The following is an 18750-nucleotide window of genomic DNA, read 5'->3' as shown; positions in this document are numbered from 1 at the left end:
GGCTACAGAGACAGAGCCGACAGTGAGCTCACAGCTCGGGGTGACCTTGAACCGGTCGCAGGCTCGGTGAGCTCGGAGTGCGGCCGGAGGTCAGGCAGACGGGAGTAACTGGGCGCTGTTCTCTGAGGGCGCACTGAGGAGTGGGGCCCTGGGCTCTCGGCTCCTCCGGGCCGGAGACCAGGAGGCCGCCATTTGTATTCCCGTCCTCCGGAACTCTACGGAAAGCGCTCAGGGAACAAAAGCTCCTGAAAGCAAACCCGAGCGGATTACTCACCCCGGCCCCGGGTAAGGGCGGTGTAATTCCGCCTGGGGCAAAGACACTTGAGAATCACTACACCAGGCCCCTCCCCCAGAAGATCAACAAGAAATCCAGCCGAGACCAAGTTCACCTACCAAGGAGTGCGGTTTCAATACCAAGGAGAGCAGCAGAATTCCAGAGGAGGAGAAAGCCAAGCACGGAACTCATGGCTTTTTTCCTGTGATTTTTTTTAGTCTTGCAGTTAATTTAATTTTTTTCTTTTTCATTTTTTTTTTTTTTTCTCGCCTTCGGGTAAAATTTTTTTTTTTTAACTGTTACCTTTTTCTTTTTTAACGATTTTTTACTAGTTTATCTAATATATATATATATATATATATTTTACATTTTTCTTAGGTGTTTTCTTTTTTTTTTTTTTTAAATATTCTTTTCTTTTCTTTTCTTTTTTTTTTTCTTTCTTTTTTTTCTTTTTTCTTTCTTCCTTTTTGAACCTCTTTTTATCCCCTTTCTCCCCACTCACGATTTTGGATCTCTTCTAATTTGGTTAAAGCATATTTTCCTGGGGTTGTTGCCACCCTTTTAGTATTTTACTTGCCCCTTCATTTACTCTTATCTGGACAAAATGACAAGACGTAAAAATTCAACACAAAAAAAAGAACAAGAGGCAGTACCGAAGGCTAGGGACCTAATCAATACAGACATCGGTAATATGTCAGATCTAGAGTTCAGAATGACAATTCTCAAGGTTCTAGCCGGGCTCGAAAAAGGCATGGAAGATATTAGAGAAACCCTCTCGAGAGATATAAAAGCCCTTTCTGGAGAAATAAAAGAACTAAAATCTAACCAAGGTGAAATCAAAAAAGCTATTAATGAGGTGCAATCAAAAATGGAGGCTCTAACTGCTAGGATAAATGAGGCAGAAGAAAGAATTAGTGATATAGAAGACCAAATGACAGAGAATAAAGAAGCTGAGCAAAAGAGGGACAAACAGCTACTGGACCACGAGGGGAGAATTCGAGAGATAAGTGACACCATAAGACGAAACAACATTAGAATAATTGGGATTCCAGAAGAAGAAGAAAGTGAGAGGGGAGCAGAAGGTATACTGGAGAGAATTATTGGGGAGAATTTCCCCAATATGGCAAAGGGAACGAGCATCAAAATTCAGGAGGTTCAGAGAATGCCCCTCAAAATCAATAAGAATAGGCCCACACCCCGTCACCTAATAGTAAAATTTACAAGTCTCAATGACAAAGAGAAAATCCTGAAAGCAGCCCGGGAAAAGAAGTCTGTAACATACAATGGTAAAAATATTAGATTGGCAGCTGACTTATCCACAGAGACCTGGCAGGCCAGAAAGAGCTGGCATGATATTTTCAGAGCACTAAACGAGAAAAACATGCAGCCAAGAATACTATATCCAGTTAGGCTATCATTGAAAATAGAAGGAGAGATTAAAAGCTTCCAGGACAAACAACAACTGAAAGAATTTGCAAATACCAAACCAGCTCTACAGGAAATATTGAAAGGGGTCCTCTAAGCAAAGAGAGAGCCTACAAGTGGTAGATCAGAAAGGAACAGAGACCATATACAGTAACAGTCACCTTACAGGCAATACAATGGCACTAAATTCATATCTCTCAATAGTTACCCTGAATGTGAATGGGCTAAATGCCCCTGTCAAAAGACACAGGGTATCAGAATGGATAAAAAAACAAAACCCATCTATATGTTGCCTCCAAGAAACACATTTTAAGCCCGAAGACACCTCCAGATTTAAAGTGAGGGGGTGGAAAAGAATTTACCATGCTAATGGACATCAGAAGAAAGCAGGAGTGGCAATCCTTATATCAGATCAATTAGATTTTAAGCCAAAGACTGTAATAAGAGATGAGGAAGGACACTATATCATACTCAAAGGGTCTGTCCAACAAGAAGATTTAACAATTTTAAATATCTATGCCCCCAACGTGGGAGCAGCCAACTATATAAACCAATTAATAACAAAATCAAAGAAACACATCAACAACAATACAATAATAGTAGGGGACTTTAACACTCCCCTCACTGAAATGGACAGGTCATCCAAGCAAAAGATCAGCAAGGAAATAAAGGCCTTAAATGACACACTGGACCAGATGGACATCACAGATATATTCAGAATATTTCATCCCAAAGCAACAGAATACACATTCTTCTCTAGTGCACATGGAACATTCTCCAGAATAGATCACATCCTCGGTCCTAAATCAGGACTCAACCGGTATCAAAAGATTGGGATCATTCCCTGCATATTTTCAGACCACAATGCTCTAAAGCTAGAACTCAACCACAAAAGGAAGTTTGGAAAGAACCCAAATACATGGAGACTAAACAGTATCCTTCTAAAGAATGAATGGGTCAACCGGGAAATTAAAGAAGAATTGAAAAAAATCATGGAAACAAATGATAATGAAAATACAACGGTTCAAAATCTGTGGGACACAACAAAGGCAGTCCTGAGAGGAAAATATATAGCGGTACAAGCCTTTCTCAAGAAACAAGAAAGGTCTCAGGTACACAACCTAACCCTACACCTAAAGGAGCTGGAGAAAGAACAAGAAAGAAACCCTAAGCCCAGCAGGAGAAGAGAAATCATAAAGATCAGAGCAGAAATCAATGAAATAGAAACCAAAAAAACAATAGAACAAATCAACGAAACTAGGAGCTGGTTCTTTGAAAGAATTAATAAAATTGATAAACCCCTGGCCCGACTTATCAAAAAGAAAAGAGAAAGGACCCAAATAAATAAAATCATGAATGAAAGAGGAGAGATCACAACTAACACCAAAGAAATACAAAGTATTATAAGAACATACTATGAGCAACTCTACGCCAATAAATTTGACAATCTGGAAGAAATGGATGCATTCCTAGAAACATATAAACTACCACAACTGAACCAGGAAGAAATAGAAAGCCTGAACAGACCCATAACCAGTAAGGAGATTGAAACAGTCATTAAAAATCTCCAAACAAACAAAAGCCCAGGGCCAGACGGCTTCCCGGGGGAATTCTACCAAACATTTAAAGAAGAACTAATTCCTATTCTCCTGAAACTGTTCCAAAAAATAGAAATGGAAGGAAAACTTCCAAACTCATTTTATGAGGCCAGCATCACCTTGATCCCAAAACCAGACAAGGATCCCACCAAAAAAGAGAGCTATAGACCAATATCCTTGATGAACACAGATGCGAAAATACTAAACAAAATACTAGCCAATAGGATTCAACAGTACATTAAAAAGATTATTCACCACGACCAAGTGGGATTTATTCCAGGGCTGCAAGGTTGGTTCAACATCCGCAAATCAGTCAATGTGATACAAAACATCAATAAAAGAAAGAACAAGAACCATATGATACTCTCAATAGATGCTGAAAAAGCATTTGACAAAGTACAACATCCCTTCCTGATCAAAACTCTTCAAAGTGTAGGGATAGAGGGCACATACCTCAATATCATCAAAGCCATCTATGAAAAACCCACCGCAAATATCATTCTCAATGGAGAAAAACTGAAAGCTTTTCCGCTAAGGTCAGGAACACGGCAGGGATGTCCATTATCACCACTGCTATTCAACATCGTACTAGAGGTCCTAGCCTCAGCAATCAGACAACAAAAGGAAATTAAAGGTATCCAAATCGGCAAAGAAGAAGTCAAATTATCACTCTTCGCAGATGATATGATACTATATGTGGAAAACCCAAAAGACTCCACTCCAAAACTGCTAGAACTTATACAGGAATTCAGTAAAGTGTCAGGATATAAAATCAATGCACAGAAATCAGTTGCATTTCTCTACACCAACAGCAAGACAGAAGAAAGAGATATTAAGGAGTCAATCCCATTTACAATTGCATCCAAAACCATAAGATACCTAGGAATAAACCTAACCAAAGAGACACAGAATCTATACTCAGAAAACTATAAAGTACTCATGAAAGAAATTGAGGAAGACACAAAGAAATGGAAAAATGTTCCATGCTCCTGGATTGGAAGAATAAATATTGTGAAAATGTCTATGCTACCTAAAGCAATCTACACATTTAATGCAATTCCTATCAAAGTACCATCCATCTTTTTCAAAGAAATGGAACAAATAATTCTAAAATTTATATGGAACCAGAAAAGACCTCGAATAGCCAAAGGGATATTGAAAAAGAAAGCCAACATTGGTGGCATCACAATTCCAGACTTCAAGCTCTATTACAAAGCTGTCATCATCAAGACAGCATGGTACTGGCACAAAAACAGACACATAGATCAATGGAACAGAATAGAGAGCCCAGAAATAGACCCTCAACTCTATGGCCAACTAATCTTCGACAAAGCAGGAAGGAATGTCCAATGGAAAAAAGACAGCCTCTTCAATAAATGGTGCTGGGAAAATTGGACAGCCACATGCAGAAAAATGAAATTGGACCATTTCCTTACACCACACACAAAAATAGACTCAAAATGGATGAAGGACCTCAATGTGCGAAAGGAATCCATCAAAATCCTTGAGGAGAACACAGGCAGCAACCTCTTCAACCTCAGCCGCAGCAACATCTTCCTAGGAACAACGCCAAAGGCAAGGGAAGCAAGGGCAAAAATGAACTATTGGGATTTCATCAAGATCAAAAGCTTTTGCACAGCAAAGGAAACAGTTAACAAAATCAAAAGACAACTGACAGAATGGGAGAAGATATTTGCAAACGACATATCAGATAAAGGACTAGTGTCCAGAATCTATAAAGAACTTAGCAAACTCAACACCCAAAGAACAAATAATCCAATCAAGAAATGGGCAGAAGACATGAACAGACATTTCTGCAAAGAAGACATCCAGATGGCGAACAGACACATGAAAAAGTGCTCCATATCACTCGGCATCAGGGAAATACAAATCAAAACCACAATGAGATATCACCTCACACCAGTCAGAATGGCTAAAATCAACAAGTCAGGAAATGACAGATGCTGGCGAGGATGCGGAGAAAGGGGAACCCTCCTACACTGTTGGTGGGAATGCAAGCTGGTGCAGCCACTCTGGAAAACAGCATGGAGGTTCCTCAAAATGTTGAAAATAGAACTGCCCTATGACCCAGCAATTGCACTATTGGGTATTTACCCTAAAGATACAAATGTAGTGATCCAAAGGGACACATGCACCCGAATGTTTATAGCAGCAATGTCCACAATAGCCAAACTATGGAAAGAACCTAGATGTCCATCAACAGATGAATGGATCAAGAAGATGTGGTATATATACACAATGGAATACTATGCAGCCATCAAAAGAAATGAAATCTTGCCATTTGCAACAACATGGATGGAACTAGAGCGTATCATGCTTAGCAAAATAAGTCAAGCAGAGAAAGACAACTATCATATGATCTCCCTGATATGAGGAAGTGGTGATGCAACATGGAGGCTTAAGTGGGTAGAAGAAGAATAAATGAAACAAGATGGGATTGGGAGGGAGACAAACCATAAGTGACTCTTAATCTCACAAAACAAACTGAGGGTTGCCGGGGGGAGGGCGTTTGGGAGAAGGGGGTGGGATTATGGACATTGGGGAGGGTATGTGATTTGGTGAGTGCTATGAAGTGTGTAAACCTGGTGATTCACAGACCTGTACCCCTGGGGATAAAAATATATGTTTATAAAGAATAAAAAATTTTAAAAAAAAAAAAAAAAAAAAAAAGAAAAGAAAACCCAGAAATTAACCCACAACTATACGTTCAATTAATCTTTGATAAAATGGAAAGAATATTCAATGGAAAAAAAAAGGCTTGCTCTTCAACAAATGGTGTTGGAAAAACTGGACGCAACATGCAGAAGAATGAAACTGTACCCTTTCTTACACCACACACACACACACACACACACACACACACACACACACATATCCAAAATGGATAAAAGACTTAAAAGTGAGACAGGAAACCATCAAAATCCTGGAAGAGAACTGGAAAACATCATGAAAAAGAACAAAACTGGACCACTTACACCATACACAAAAATAAATTCAAAATGGATGAAAGACCTAAATGTGAGACAGGAAACCATCATAATCCTGAGGAGAACATGTAACCTCTTTGACATCAGCCATAGCAAATTCTTACTAGATATGTCTCCTGAGGCAAGGGAAACAAAAACAAAAATAAACTCTTGGGACTACATTGAAATAAAAACCTTCTGCATATTGAAGGAAACGATGAACAAAATTAAAAGGCAAATTATGGAATGGAGAAGATATTTGCAAATGACAGATAAAGGGTTAGTATCCAAAATCTGTAAAGAACTTATTCAACTCAATGCCTAAAAACCAAATAATCCAGTTAAGAAATGGGCAGAAGATATCAATAGACAATTTTCTAAAGAAAACATACAGATGGCTAACAGACACGTGAAAAAATACTCAACACTACTCAACATCAGGGAAATAAAAATCAAAACTATAATGAGATACCATCTCATGCCTGTCAGAATGGCTAAAATGAACAACACAAGAAACAACAGGTGTTGGCGAGTATGTAGAGAAAGGGAAACCTTCTTACACTGTTGGTGGGAATGCAAACTGATGCGTAGTCTGAAAAACAGTATGCAGGTTCCTCAAAAACTTAAAAATAGAATGACCCTAGGATCCAGTAATTGCACCAGTAGGTATTTATGCAAAGGATAGAATCAAAGAAAGAGAAACATCATATGATTACATTTTAATTTGAAGGGATACATGTACCCTGATATTTATTTATCGATTTTTAAAAGATTTTTATTTATTTATCTATTTGAGAGAGAGAGGGAGGGAGAGAATGAGAAGGGAGGAGGGGCAGAGGGAGAGGGAGAAGCAGACTCCGTGCTGAGCAGGGAGCCCAACAAGGGGCTTGTTGCCAGGATCCCGGGATCATGACCTGAGCCAAAGGTAGATGCTTAACTGACTGAGCCACCCTAGTGCCTGCACCAAAATGTTTATAGCAGCATTATGAACAACACCCAAAGTATGGAAAAAGCCCAAATGTCCATCAACTGATGAGTGGATAAAGACATGATATGTAAATATAATGGAATTTTACTCAGTCATAATATCGAATGAACTCTTGGCCATTTGCAACAATGTGGATGGAGGTAAAGTATATTATGCTAAGCAAAATAAGCCAATCAGAGAAAGAGAAACACCATATGATTTCAATCACACGTAGAATTTAAGAAATAAAGCAAATGAACATAGGGGTGAAAAAAGGAGAGATACATGCAAACCAAGAAACTGAAGCTTATTAAAGGGGAGTTGGTAAGGGGGATGGGTGAAATGGATGGGGGGGATAAGGAAGGCACTTGTGATCAACACTGTGTATTGAATGTAAGTGATGAATCACTAAATTCTATACCTGAAACTAATATTACACTGTATGTTAACTAACTGGGATTAAAATAAAAATTTGAAGAAAGGGAATAAAAAAGAATACTTGAAAATAAAAACTTAGGGAGGATAGAACAAAAAGTAAATATATTTATAAGGGGAAAAAGGGGCTTGGATGGCTCAGATGGTTAAATGTCTGCCTTTGGCTCAGATCATGATCTCCAGGAACTGGGAAGGAGCCCCACATTGGGGTCCCAGCTCAGTGGGGAGAGTGCTTCTCCCTCTTCCTCTGCCTCTCCCTTTGCTTGTGCTCTCTCTCTCTCAAATGAATACATAAAATCTTAAAAAAAAAAAAAGAAGGGGAAAAAAGAAATGGCTAAATGAAATGAAAATAAAGGATTCAGGAGTGATTCCTTTCCCTGATACTTCCTATTAACTTACCCTATATCATATTTTTGATAGCCCTTATCATAATTTGACATAAGTATTTATTGCTTCTTTCCCCAGAATGTAAGCAGATGGTAGGTTTCTTCTTGGGCAGATGGTAGGTTTTATTTATGTATTTATATGTGTGTTTATGCATGTATATATGTATGTATGTATATACACTCCCAGAACTTAGTATAGTACCCGGTAAGTAGTAAGGGCTCAATAAATAGTTACTTAAAGAGAATGAGGTAGGGATGTAGGATGGGAGAGATTATTGGGGAGAAGGAGGGATGGAGATCAATGTACTTAATCAATTCACAGAATCAGTTTTTGAGCTGGAAAGAACTTCAGTGCTCCCATTTTATGGATAAGGATACTGATGCCCAGAATGGGTTGGTGACTTATCAGAGCCACACAGATAATCAATGTCAGAGGCTAGATCCAACTCATGTAACTTACTAAGAAACTGGTGAACTTCTCATAACATCTACTTATAAGCAACATTGGTAAATGAAGGCTTACTACTTCTCATAACAGATCTCAAAATAATGAAAATCTATAGTTAATGGGATAGTAATGGTTACTTAATTCAGACACCAATAATCATGACAGAAAAAGTAAACCAAGAACAAAGATGTATAAGAAAACTAGAATTTTCTGATCCATGGTTTTAGAGTATAAATACTCTACATATTAATGATGAAAATATAAGCATTACCTCCAAGGACCATGCCAGCCTGACAGCATTTTCTAAGGCGACATGCTGGGCAGTTTTTTCTGCGGATTTTATCAACAATGCAGTCATTTCTTCCAGCACATAAATAGTTATGCTGCCCTAAAAAACAAACAAACAAACAAAACACACACACACACACAAAAGTTATCTATGATATCTAAATACCATTGGAAATTTTATGCACTGACAACTTTAAAAAGTGCACATCAGTGAGTGGATTACTGTCTCAGCCAGGCTTTTGCTTGGCATACATGAATATTGGTGATGCTCCAAATCTATTTAATACTTTACCTGTGTCTTCATAAGCCTTAATGAGATGAACGCACCTTATAAATCAATCTGAGGGTTTACACAGTATTTCTGTGCATCTTCTTAATGGTGTCAGCATCAGATTGCCCTTAAATCTTTCCATCATTTCAAGATTAGTTACATGTTGTTGGTAAGTATTAGTTCTATAAGATAGTCAAACTGTAGTAAAACTTTTTCTTTCTGACATCTAAAGCATCAAGAACATAGATACAGACTAAAGAATTAAAGGCATTTCTAAGATAGGCCATTATAAAATCTATACACTTAATGCTATTGGAATATCCTGGAGCTATCTTACTTTTAAAGGGTCTAATGATGGTGAGTAACACATGAAAAAAAAAATTACTGATTGTATTGACTTTACTGCAGTTAATTTTGGCTGCAAATTAGAAAATACAATAGATAAAAATAATGATAAAGAGAGAAAAAATTAAAACAATGAGAAGTATTGAATGAAGGAGAGGACAAGAAGAAATGTGGACAAATGTGTGATCCTGGGATCATATGTGCAGGAGAAATAACAGATTTTCAAAAGGTCTGGAAAATGAATTTAATATTTAACCATGATGATATTAAACCACAAATATGTTCCATTTAATAAAGATGGACAATCTAATTTATTTGGGTTGAACAAAAAAAATCTCAGCTTAAACACATAAACCTTAATTAACTGGAAAATTTACTTTTTTGCATGCTTTATTTTTGAATAAAGTCTTGTAACACAGACTGAGTTTTTAACATCTTTAGCTTATACTTCTTTTTTTTTTTTAAAGATTTTATTTATTTATTTGACAGACAGAGATCACAAGTAGGCAGGCAGAAAGAGAGGAGGAAGCAGGCTCCCTGCTGAGCAGAGAGCCTGATATGGGGCTCCATCCCAGGATCCTGGAATCATGACCTGAGCTGAAAGCAGAGGCTTTAACCCATTGAGCCACCCAGGCGCCTCTAGCTTATACTTCTTAAGTATGAAAAGTGATTTTAGAAGATTGTCAAATTTCCTTTAATATTTTATAGTAGTCAACAATAAAATCAGATATACTCTTCTGGCCAAAGTTTATGGTAAAGGAACACAGAAGTACCTTAAACATTTGCTTAATCAAGCAGGGGAAAGGATATGTCATCTGCCCTTTTTGAAACCTGATGCAATATTGCCAAAGGTGTGTAATAGAGCACTACATTTTCCTCTTTCCCCTTGGAAAATATTGTTTATAGATTAGGGTAGGAAAAGCAAGGGGTGATTACTATTACATCTTTTCTTTTAAATTACATATTCTCTTTCATTTTATGTTCTAGCTGTGCCAACATCCTTATATTTCTCCCAAATCTCTCATGTCTTTATGACTCTCCTCCTTTTTCTAAATTTATCTGCTTGGCAAACTCTTGGTTATCTTTCAAATCTGGTCTTAACTGACTGCAGAAAGACCTAGACATTTCCTCTGTGTAAACAACTAAATATTCAGTATGTATGTATTGTAAATACTGCTTGACTTCCTTAGGTTTTGTGAAGTTAAAAACTAGGTCTTTTGTAACTCTTATGTAAATTAAGAGTCCAATAAATATTTGTTGAATATATGTGTACTTAATTATATTTATTTTTTCACTTAAAGCCATAACTATGGTTGTACTCAACAATATAAACTCTATAGTAATCTTTTACTTATTATCATATATACTAACTTTTAAAAAAATCTGTTGCTCCAGATTTTTAGCACCTTTCAATGTTTGTATACAGAATGCCTGTTATTTCAAGAAAATTCTTGCCTTTTTACATTAATAGATCATGAGTTAGTATCTTTAACAAGCTTATTTTTTATACTTTTATTGTTCATTATAATTTTTAAATTCCAGTATAATTCATATAGTGTTATATGAGTTTCAAACATACAATATAGTAGTTCAATGTTTCAATATGTCACTCAGTGCTCATCATGGTAAGTGTACTCTTAATCCCCTTTATCCATTTTCACCCATCCCCCCAACCCACCTTCCCTCTGGTAACCACTAGTTTGTTCCTTATATTTAAGAGTCTGTCTCTTTTTTCCTTTGTTCATTTATAACAAGCTTATTTTTATTTATTTTTTAATTTATTTATTTGACACAGAAAGAGAGAGAGCAAGAGAGGGAACAAAAGAAGGGGGAATGAGAGAGGGAGAAACAGGACTCCCATTGATCAAGGAGCCTGATATGGGGTCAAACCCAGGGTCCTGGGATCATGACCTGAGTCAAAAGCAAATGCTTAATGACTGAGCCACGCAGGTGCCCCAGCAAGCTTATTCTTAACATCTACCTTTGCAAAGACAGAAGTCCTTATTATTTCTGAAATATTTATATTTTTTAATTTTTATTTTATTTTTTCAGTGTTCCAAGATTCATTGTTTATGCACCACACTCAGTGCTCCATGCAATGCACATCCTCCTTAATACCCACCACCAGGCTTTCCCAACCTGCCCCCTCAAAAACCCTCAGTTTGCTTCTGAGTCCACAGTCTCTCATAGTTCTTCTCCCCCTCCAATTTTAATGATCTGAAAAAAGGGATTACTGAATGGCTGGCTATACTTATATATTATTTCCAACTGCTCTCTGCATTTAATATATTAATATAACTTCAATTTCTACTATTATTAAGAGAATCATATTCTGTGAAAAAAAGCACTATTAAAATGTGAGTAGGTCATTTTATGTGCCTAATGACTTATAAAATTTTAGATACATGACAAAAATTCCATTTTGTTTGAAATGAAGTCTTTATTAGCTACAAAGAGATTTACCTTTAAAATAAGAATTCTATATTATTTATGTGGCCTCATAAGCATAAGTGGTCACAACATTTTTATGCCTTTCTTTAAAAAGGAGGGGAAAACATGTAATAAAGTGAGGGAACATGTAGTAAAATAGTGAGATAAATGAATATATATGTTTAACAGATAAAGAACAAAGACAAGAAAGTTGGTATGGTATGATTCATGAAGTAAGGCCTTGAGGCAACTGAGCCCATACTTATGGAGGCACTGCTTCCACCACAAACACAAATGTTGAAGAAAAACAAAAGTATGTTGTTTAATTACAATCTAGAACAGAAAAGGAGGGGGGGCAATCTTAATAAGCCAGAAATTAAGAAAGAAAAAAGAGTGGGTAAACGGGAATGGACTGTGGTCATAAAAAGTTTCAGATCAGATATAGGACCTAGAAGCCAAGAACTAGGGTTTGACACCCACAAGGGTCTGGGATTTGTGGCCACAGCCCCACTGGGAGAAGAGTGTAGTAACTGAAACCTACATAAAATGGAGAATCTCAAAAGGCTGTTTTGGGTTAGAGAACACTACCCAAACTATGCTGATGAAGCCAGGAATCTGCCCTCAAATTTTGGGTGGGGAGAAGAGCCACCCATGACTAAAAACAAAATATACAAATATCTTGGCCTTTGAAAGAGTGATTTTCTCTACCACGTGATGTATGAACCTGTGCCAAGAAACAAATAGTTGTCTAGGACCAGTAAAACTCTTAGGGAGAGCCAAATGCAAAACTGAACTGTAAGGACAGGTATACATATGTGCAAAAAAAAAAAAAAAAAAGAGAGAGAGAGAGAGAGAGATGTACCACAGTATGTATAGAAGCACTGTTTATAATAATCCCAAACTGAAAACTCCAATGATCATCTGAAGAATAATACATAAACAATTTTTTTCATTTTTTCAATGCATTACTATACAGCAATAAGAATAAATAGCCTATGCAAAAATATGGATGGATCCATAAATATAATATGTAAAATAATAGACAAATAAAATATTATATGATTGCATTAAAATCCCCAGACAGTTAAAACCATCTATAATGTTAAAAGTTAGATGGTAGTTACCTATAGGGAGTGACTGGAAGTGGTGCAAGAAGACTTCTGGAAAGCTAATGATTTGCAAATCATTTGACCTGGATGATGATATCCTAGTTTCATTTATTCAATGATAATTCATTAAGCTTTATACCTCTCTTTGAATACTTTCCTAAAATTATTTATGCCAATAAAAAGCTTTTTAATTTCTTATTAAAAATAGTTACACCTGAGAGAACAGATTAGAGGATACTCTGATCCAACAGAGGGAGAGGAGTTTATGTAGGACCAACCATTTGAAGTCCAGAAACAGAACAGAAGTAAGAAGAGAGGAGAGGTAACATGTTTCCAGAGAGAAGAGAGGTATTACCTACATTATGGGATTACAGTTGGAGCTTTCCAGTGAAATAGCCCAAGAATTTCACCAAGTATCTTGCTGGAGAAATGGCCAGCTATAATCATCTACCAAACACAGAAAACTCCAGTGACAGTCATATATGTGCCTGCCAAGTACAACTGTGCCTCTCCTTTTAACCCTTCTCTTTCCTATGCCTCTACATAGAAAAGGTCAAAATCAGCTGTTAAGGAATCTTAGAAATGTGAGCATGGTAAACAAAGAAGAAGGTGATCTTGTTGGTTCTCTGTAGCTTCAGGCCCCCAGCAGTACTGAGCTCTAGCAAAGGACAAATGCTAAATCAGGTGAGAGTTTGAAATTTTGACTATCATGCCGGCCTGTACATTTTGATCACTGAAGTGAGAATTTTTTTTAAAATTAATGATTATGGAAATGGACCAAAGTTTCATAGAGAAGATGGAACAAGAAGCCCATAGAACAAGCAGCCCATAGAGCTGCTGTTGTTAGAGGTCATGCTTTGTTGGCACTGTGAAAATGTGTGTGTGAAAACATACATACAAATACATAAGCATATAGATAAAAACCATAACAATTATTTTAATGTTGTTATAAATAAAATTGTAAACCAGTGCTTCTCAACAAGACATTTTTGTCTTCCCCTACACGAGCTCTGGAATTATCTGAGGACAATTTTGGTTCATACAACTGAGTAGTAGATGCTACTGAGGCCAGGGATGCTATTAAACTTCCTACAGTGCACAGGAAAATCCCCCAAACAAAGAATTAATGGGCCCAAATGTCAGCAGTGCCAATGTTGAGAAACTCTGGTGTAAATCATGATTGTCCCATTTCTTAAAAAAGATGTGTTTTTCAGGTTGGTCCACTTAAAATGCCTAGAAGCAAATGCAACCACAGCAGCAATAAACACTGGGATCCAGATTGCTTTGTCTAATATCATTTTCATCTGAAAGGAACCAGAGCTCTTTGGAGGAATGGTTGATCTAGGACTGTGGCAGAAAATGTACAAGTTGAATCTGTGATACTTTGTTGTGAATTATTTTGATGTTACTGAGGGTTAATGAAACAGTGTCAAAGCCACACTGACCAAAGACAATTTAAACATCAAAAAATTTATTTCAAGTGATTAAAACATACTGACTACATAAGCAACCATTAGTACATAATGATATGGAAGAAAGGAAAGAAGAAGAGAAAGAAAAAAAAATCATACTCACTGGAAATGACAGGATGATGCTAAGGCACAAACTCATTACTTTGAAAATTGATAATCAAGGGGAAATAAACATCTACTATGCCTTCCAGTATTTTAAGATTACTAAATTACCTTTTGGAAGAGAGAAAGAACTATAAAAAAGACTTACAGCTGATAAAATCGGAAGAAATAAAAGAAATAGAAAATCATCCTTTTGCAATCCCTAAGAAAATGTTGACTTGTCAAGACTGAAAAGACAGTTAAAATACTCCTCTATTTTTCAACCACATATCTGTGTGATGCCACATTTTCTTCATATGCTTCAACCAAAACAACATATTGCAACAGGCTGACTGTAGGCACAGATATGAAACACAGCTGCATTCCATTAAAGTAGACATTAAAATGACTTGTAAAAATGTAAAACAATGTCACACTTTTCACTAAAGTTTTTGGTCTGGAAAATTAACATCAAATGATTTTGCTATTTTTTAAATGACTTAATAAAAAGTTTCCAAAGCTTACCATTTTAAATTTACAATATGATAAATGCAGAGAGATATAATCCACGTAAACAAAAATTCTTTGGGCTTTCAATAATTTTTAAGCATGTATAGGAAAGGGGTCATAAGACCAGAGTGTTTGAGAACTACTGGCCTGCACATGACTCCTTCCAAAATGTTTAACCTGAATTTAATTGTATGGAGAAAAACAAACAACGACAACTACAAAAGAGACAAATTTAGATTGTGGGAATTTCTACAAAACAGCTGTTCTGGACTCCTCAAAAGTGTCAATGTCCTAAAAGACAAAAAGAGGTGGGAAGATCTTTTTAGATTAAAGGAGTGGAAAAAGACTTAACCAAAGGTAATACATAGTTCTTGATAGAGCTTTCATGAAAAAACAACCTATATAGGACATTTTGGGAACAAATGGGGAAATATCAATACTGAGTATATATTATATAATATTACTGTATCATTATTAAATTTTCTGATGTGATACCAGGGTTATTTTGCAGAATGTTCTTGTCCTTAGGAGATATGCTCTGAAATTTTGAGAAGTAAGAGAGTATGCCTACAGTTTACTTTCATATGGTTGTGTATAGATATTCATTATACTACTCTTTGAAATTGTATAAATGTTTTCTAGAAGTTAAATTCTTCTGAAGACACAAGCAGAATGAGACTAAGGCTTGGACTACTTTTCCACATTAGCCAGTCTGGGGATTGTTATGTAAAACTGGAAAAAAGACAGACGGGAACAAAGACTGACAGTGTGAAAGGTAGCTGGACAATAATGAAGCATTAAGTTTTAAAGTATCTTCATATAAGATCCAAGGTTATTTTTGTTTGTTTGTTTGATTTTGTCTTATTAAAGTGAAGGAAAATGTGGGTGGGGAGGAGGTAAAGAAGAAAACAATTTTTTAAAAAGTAGTTTCCACATCCACCATGGAGCCCAATGCAGGGTGCTTAAAGTCATGATCACGAGATCAAGACCTGAGCAGAGAAAAAGGTTGGATGTTTAGCCCACTGAGCCACCAAGGTGCCCCAGGAGGAAAAAATATTAAGTACACTATGGGTCAATATGTTAGGAATTTAACTGGCTTATTTCATGTAATCCTTATAAAAAAAATAGACACTATATAGATATTTAATTTTTCCAAAGTACCTAAAGATTAAATAGACATAGTCTTCAGCTGAGAACAAAGAAGGCACAGAGTATGTTCCTGAAGAACAGTTATGGGCATTGGGCGTCAGACATGAGCTCCTGAAAGGGGTTGCTTGTGGGTTACATAACACTGGCAGGCAGCAAAGGCAGAGAATGGCATGGTACCTCACATCTTTTATATAAGGATACTTCTAAGCTTCATCCTGAACTAGAGCCCTGCATCCCCTGCCCAAGAATCCAATTTCTCTCAAGTATCAGGCAAATATGTATAGAAGTAGAAGTTTGTCATATTCCTAAACCCTAAAACATAAGTGAGAATATTCTGACTGGTGTGAGGTGGTATCTTATTATGGTTTTGATTTATATTTCTCTGATGCTGAGTGATGTAGAGCATTTTGTCATCTATCTGTTGGCCACTTGTCAGTTTTCTTTGGAGAAATGTCTGTTCATGTCTTCTGCATATTTCTTGACTGGATTTTTGTTTGTTTGTTTGTTTGCTTGTTTGTTGGATGTTGAATTTGATGAGTTCTAGAAAGATTTTGGATAATAGCCTTATATGTGATAAGATATTTGCATCTTCCCATTCTATAGGTTCCCTTTTAATTTTGCTGACTGTTTCTTTTGCTGTGCGTAAGATTTATCTTGGTGAGGTCCCAATAGTTCATTTTTGTTTTTGTTTTTCTTGCTTTTGGAGATGTATTTAGGAAAAAGTTGCTGCGGGCAAGGTCAAAGGGGTTGTTGTCTCTGTTCTTCTCTTGGATTTTGGTGGATTTCTTTCTCACATTGAGGTCCTTCATCCATTTTGAGTTTGTCTTTGTGTATGGTGTAAGAGAATGGTTGAGTTCCATTCTTCTGCAGGTAGTTAGTTGCCCAATTTTCCCAACAGCGTTTGTTGAAGAGACTTTTTTCACTGGATATTCTTTCCTGTTTTGCCAGAGAATAGTTGACCATAGAGTTGAGGGTCTGTTTCTGGGCTATCTATTCTGTTGCATTGATCTATGCATCTATTTCTGTGCCAGTACCATACTGTCTTGATGATTACAGCTTTGTAATATAGCTTGAAGTCAGGAAAGGTGATACCACCATCTTTGGTTTTCATTTTCAACATTACTTTGGCTATTTGGGGTCTTTTCTGGTTCCATACAAATTTTAGGAGTATTTATTCCAGCTCTATAAAAAATGTCAGTGGTATTTTAATAGGGATTGCACTGAATGTGTAGATTGTTCTGGGTAGCATAGATATGATTTTTTTTTCTTCTAATCCATGAGCATGAGATGTTTTTCTATCTCTTTGTGTCTTCCTTAATTTCTTCCATGAGTGTTCTATAGTTTTCAGAGTACAGATACTTTAACTCTTTGGTTGGGTTTGTTCCTAGGTATTTTATTGTTTTGGTGTTACTATAAATGGGATAGACTCCTTAATTTCTCTTTCTTCTGTCTCACTGTTAGTGTATATAAATGCAACATATTTTGGTGCATTGATTTTATATTCTGCCACATTGCCGTACTTCTACATAAGTTCCAGCAATTTTGGGATGGAGTCTCTTGGGTTTTCCACATCATTATCATTAATCTGTGAAGAGTGACAGTTTGACTTGTTTTTTGCTGACACAGGTGCTTTTTCATTCATTTTGTTGTCTGATTGCTGATGCAAGGACTTCTAGTACTATGTTGAACAACAGTGGTGATAATGGACAAACTTTCATGGTCCTGACCATAGGGGAAAAGCACTATTTTTCCCTGTCGTGAATGATATTCACTGTGGCCTTTTCATATATGGAGTCTATGATATTGAGGTATGTTTCCTCTATCCCTATACTGTGGAGAGTTTTAATCAAGAAAGGATGCTGTCTTTTGTCAAATGCTTTTTCTGCATTGATTGAGAGGATCATATGGTTCTTGTCCTTTCTTTTATTAAAGTGATTTATCACTTTGATTGATTTGTGGATGTTGAAACTCCCTTGCAGCCCAAGAATAAATCCCACTTGATCATGGTGAATAATCCTTTTAATGTACTGTTGGTGTGTATTCTTCTGGTGAGAATTTTAGTATACATGTTCATCAGGGATATTGGTCTATAATTCTCCTTTTTCAGTGGGGTCTTTGGTTTTGAGATCAAGGTAATGCTGCCCTCATAGAATTAGTTTGGAAATTTTCCTTCCATTTCTATTTTTTGAAATGGCTTCAGAAGAACAGGTATTAAATGTCTTTAAATATTTGGTAGAATTCCACTGTGAGACCATCTGGCCCATATTCCTTTTTTTGGTTGGGGGGTGGTTGATTACTGATGGAATTTCTTTGCTGTTTATGGGTATGTTCAAGTTTTCTATTTCTTCCTCTTTCAGTTTTGGTAGTTTATATGTTTTTAGGAATGCATCAATTTCTTCCAGATTGCCTTATTTATTGTCGTATAGTTGCTCACAATATGTTCTTATAATTGTATTTTTTCAGTGTTGGTTGTGATCTCTCCTCTTCCATTCATGATTTTATTAATTTGGGTCCTTTCTCTTTTCTTTTTGACAAGTCCAGGTGGAGTTTATTAATCTTCCTAATTCTTTCAAAG

General features: G+C 36.4%; 1 protein-coding gene across 1 annotated transcript in view; it reads right to left on the bottom strand.

Annotated features, from left to right (window-relative positions):
- The window catches only part of PGR (progesterone receptor), a 101282-nt gene that overhangs the window by 45515 nt on the left and 37017 nt on the right, over positions 1-18750 (bottom strand). The window contains exon 3 of the mRNA XM_059185765.1: positions 8792-8908. Within this exon, the coding sequence (XP_059041748.1) occupies positions 8792-8908 (117 nt within the window). The remainder of the gene's footprint in view (positions 1-8791; positions 8909-18750) is intronic.

Source organism: Mustela lutreola, chromosome 1 (genome assembly GCF_030435805.1).
Source record: "Mustela lutreola isolate mMusLut2 chromosome 1, mMusLut2.pri, whole genome shotgun sequence".
In the NCBI taxonomy this organism is placed as follows: Eukaryota; Metazoa; Chordata; class Mammalia; order Carnivora; family Mustelidae; genus Mustela; species Mustela lutreola.
This window is presented reverse-complemented; position numbering and strand designations above follow the sequence as displayed.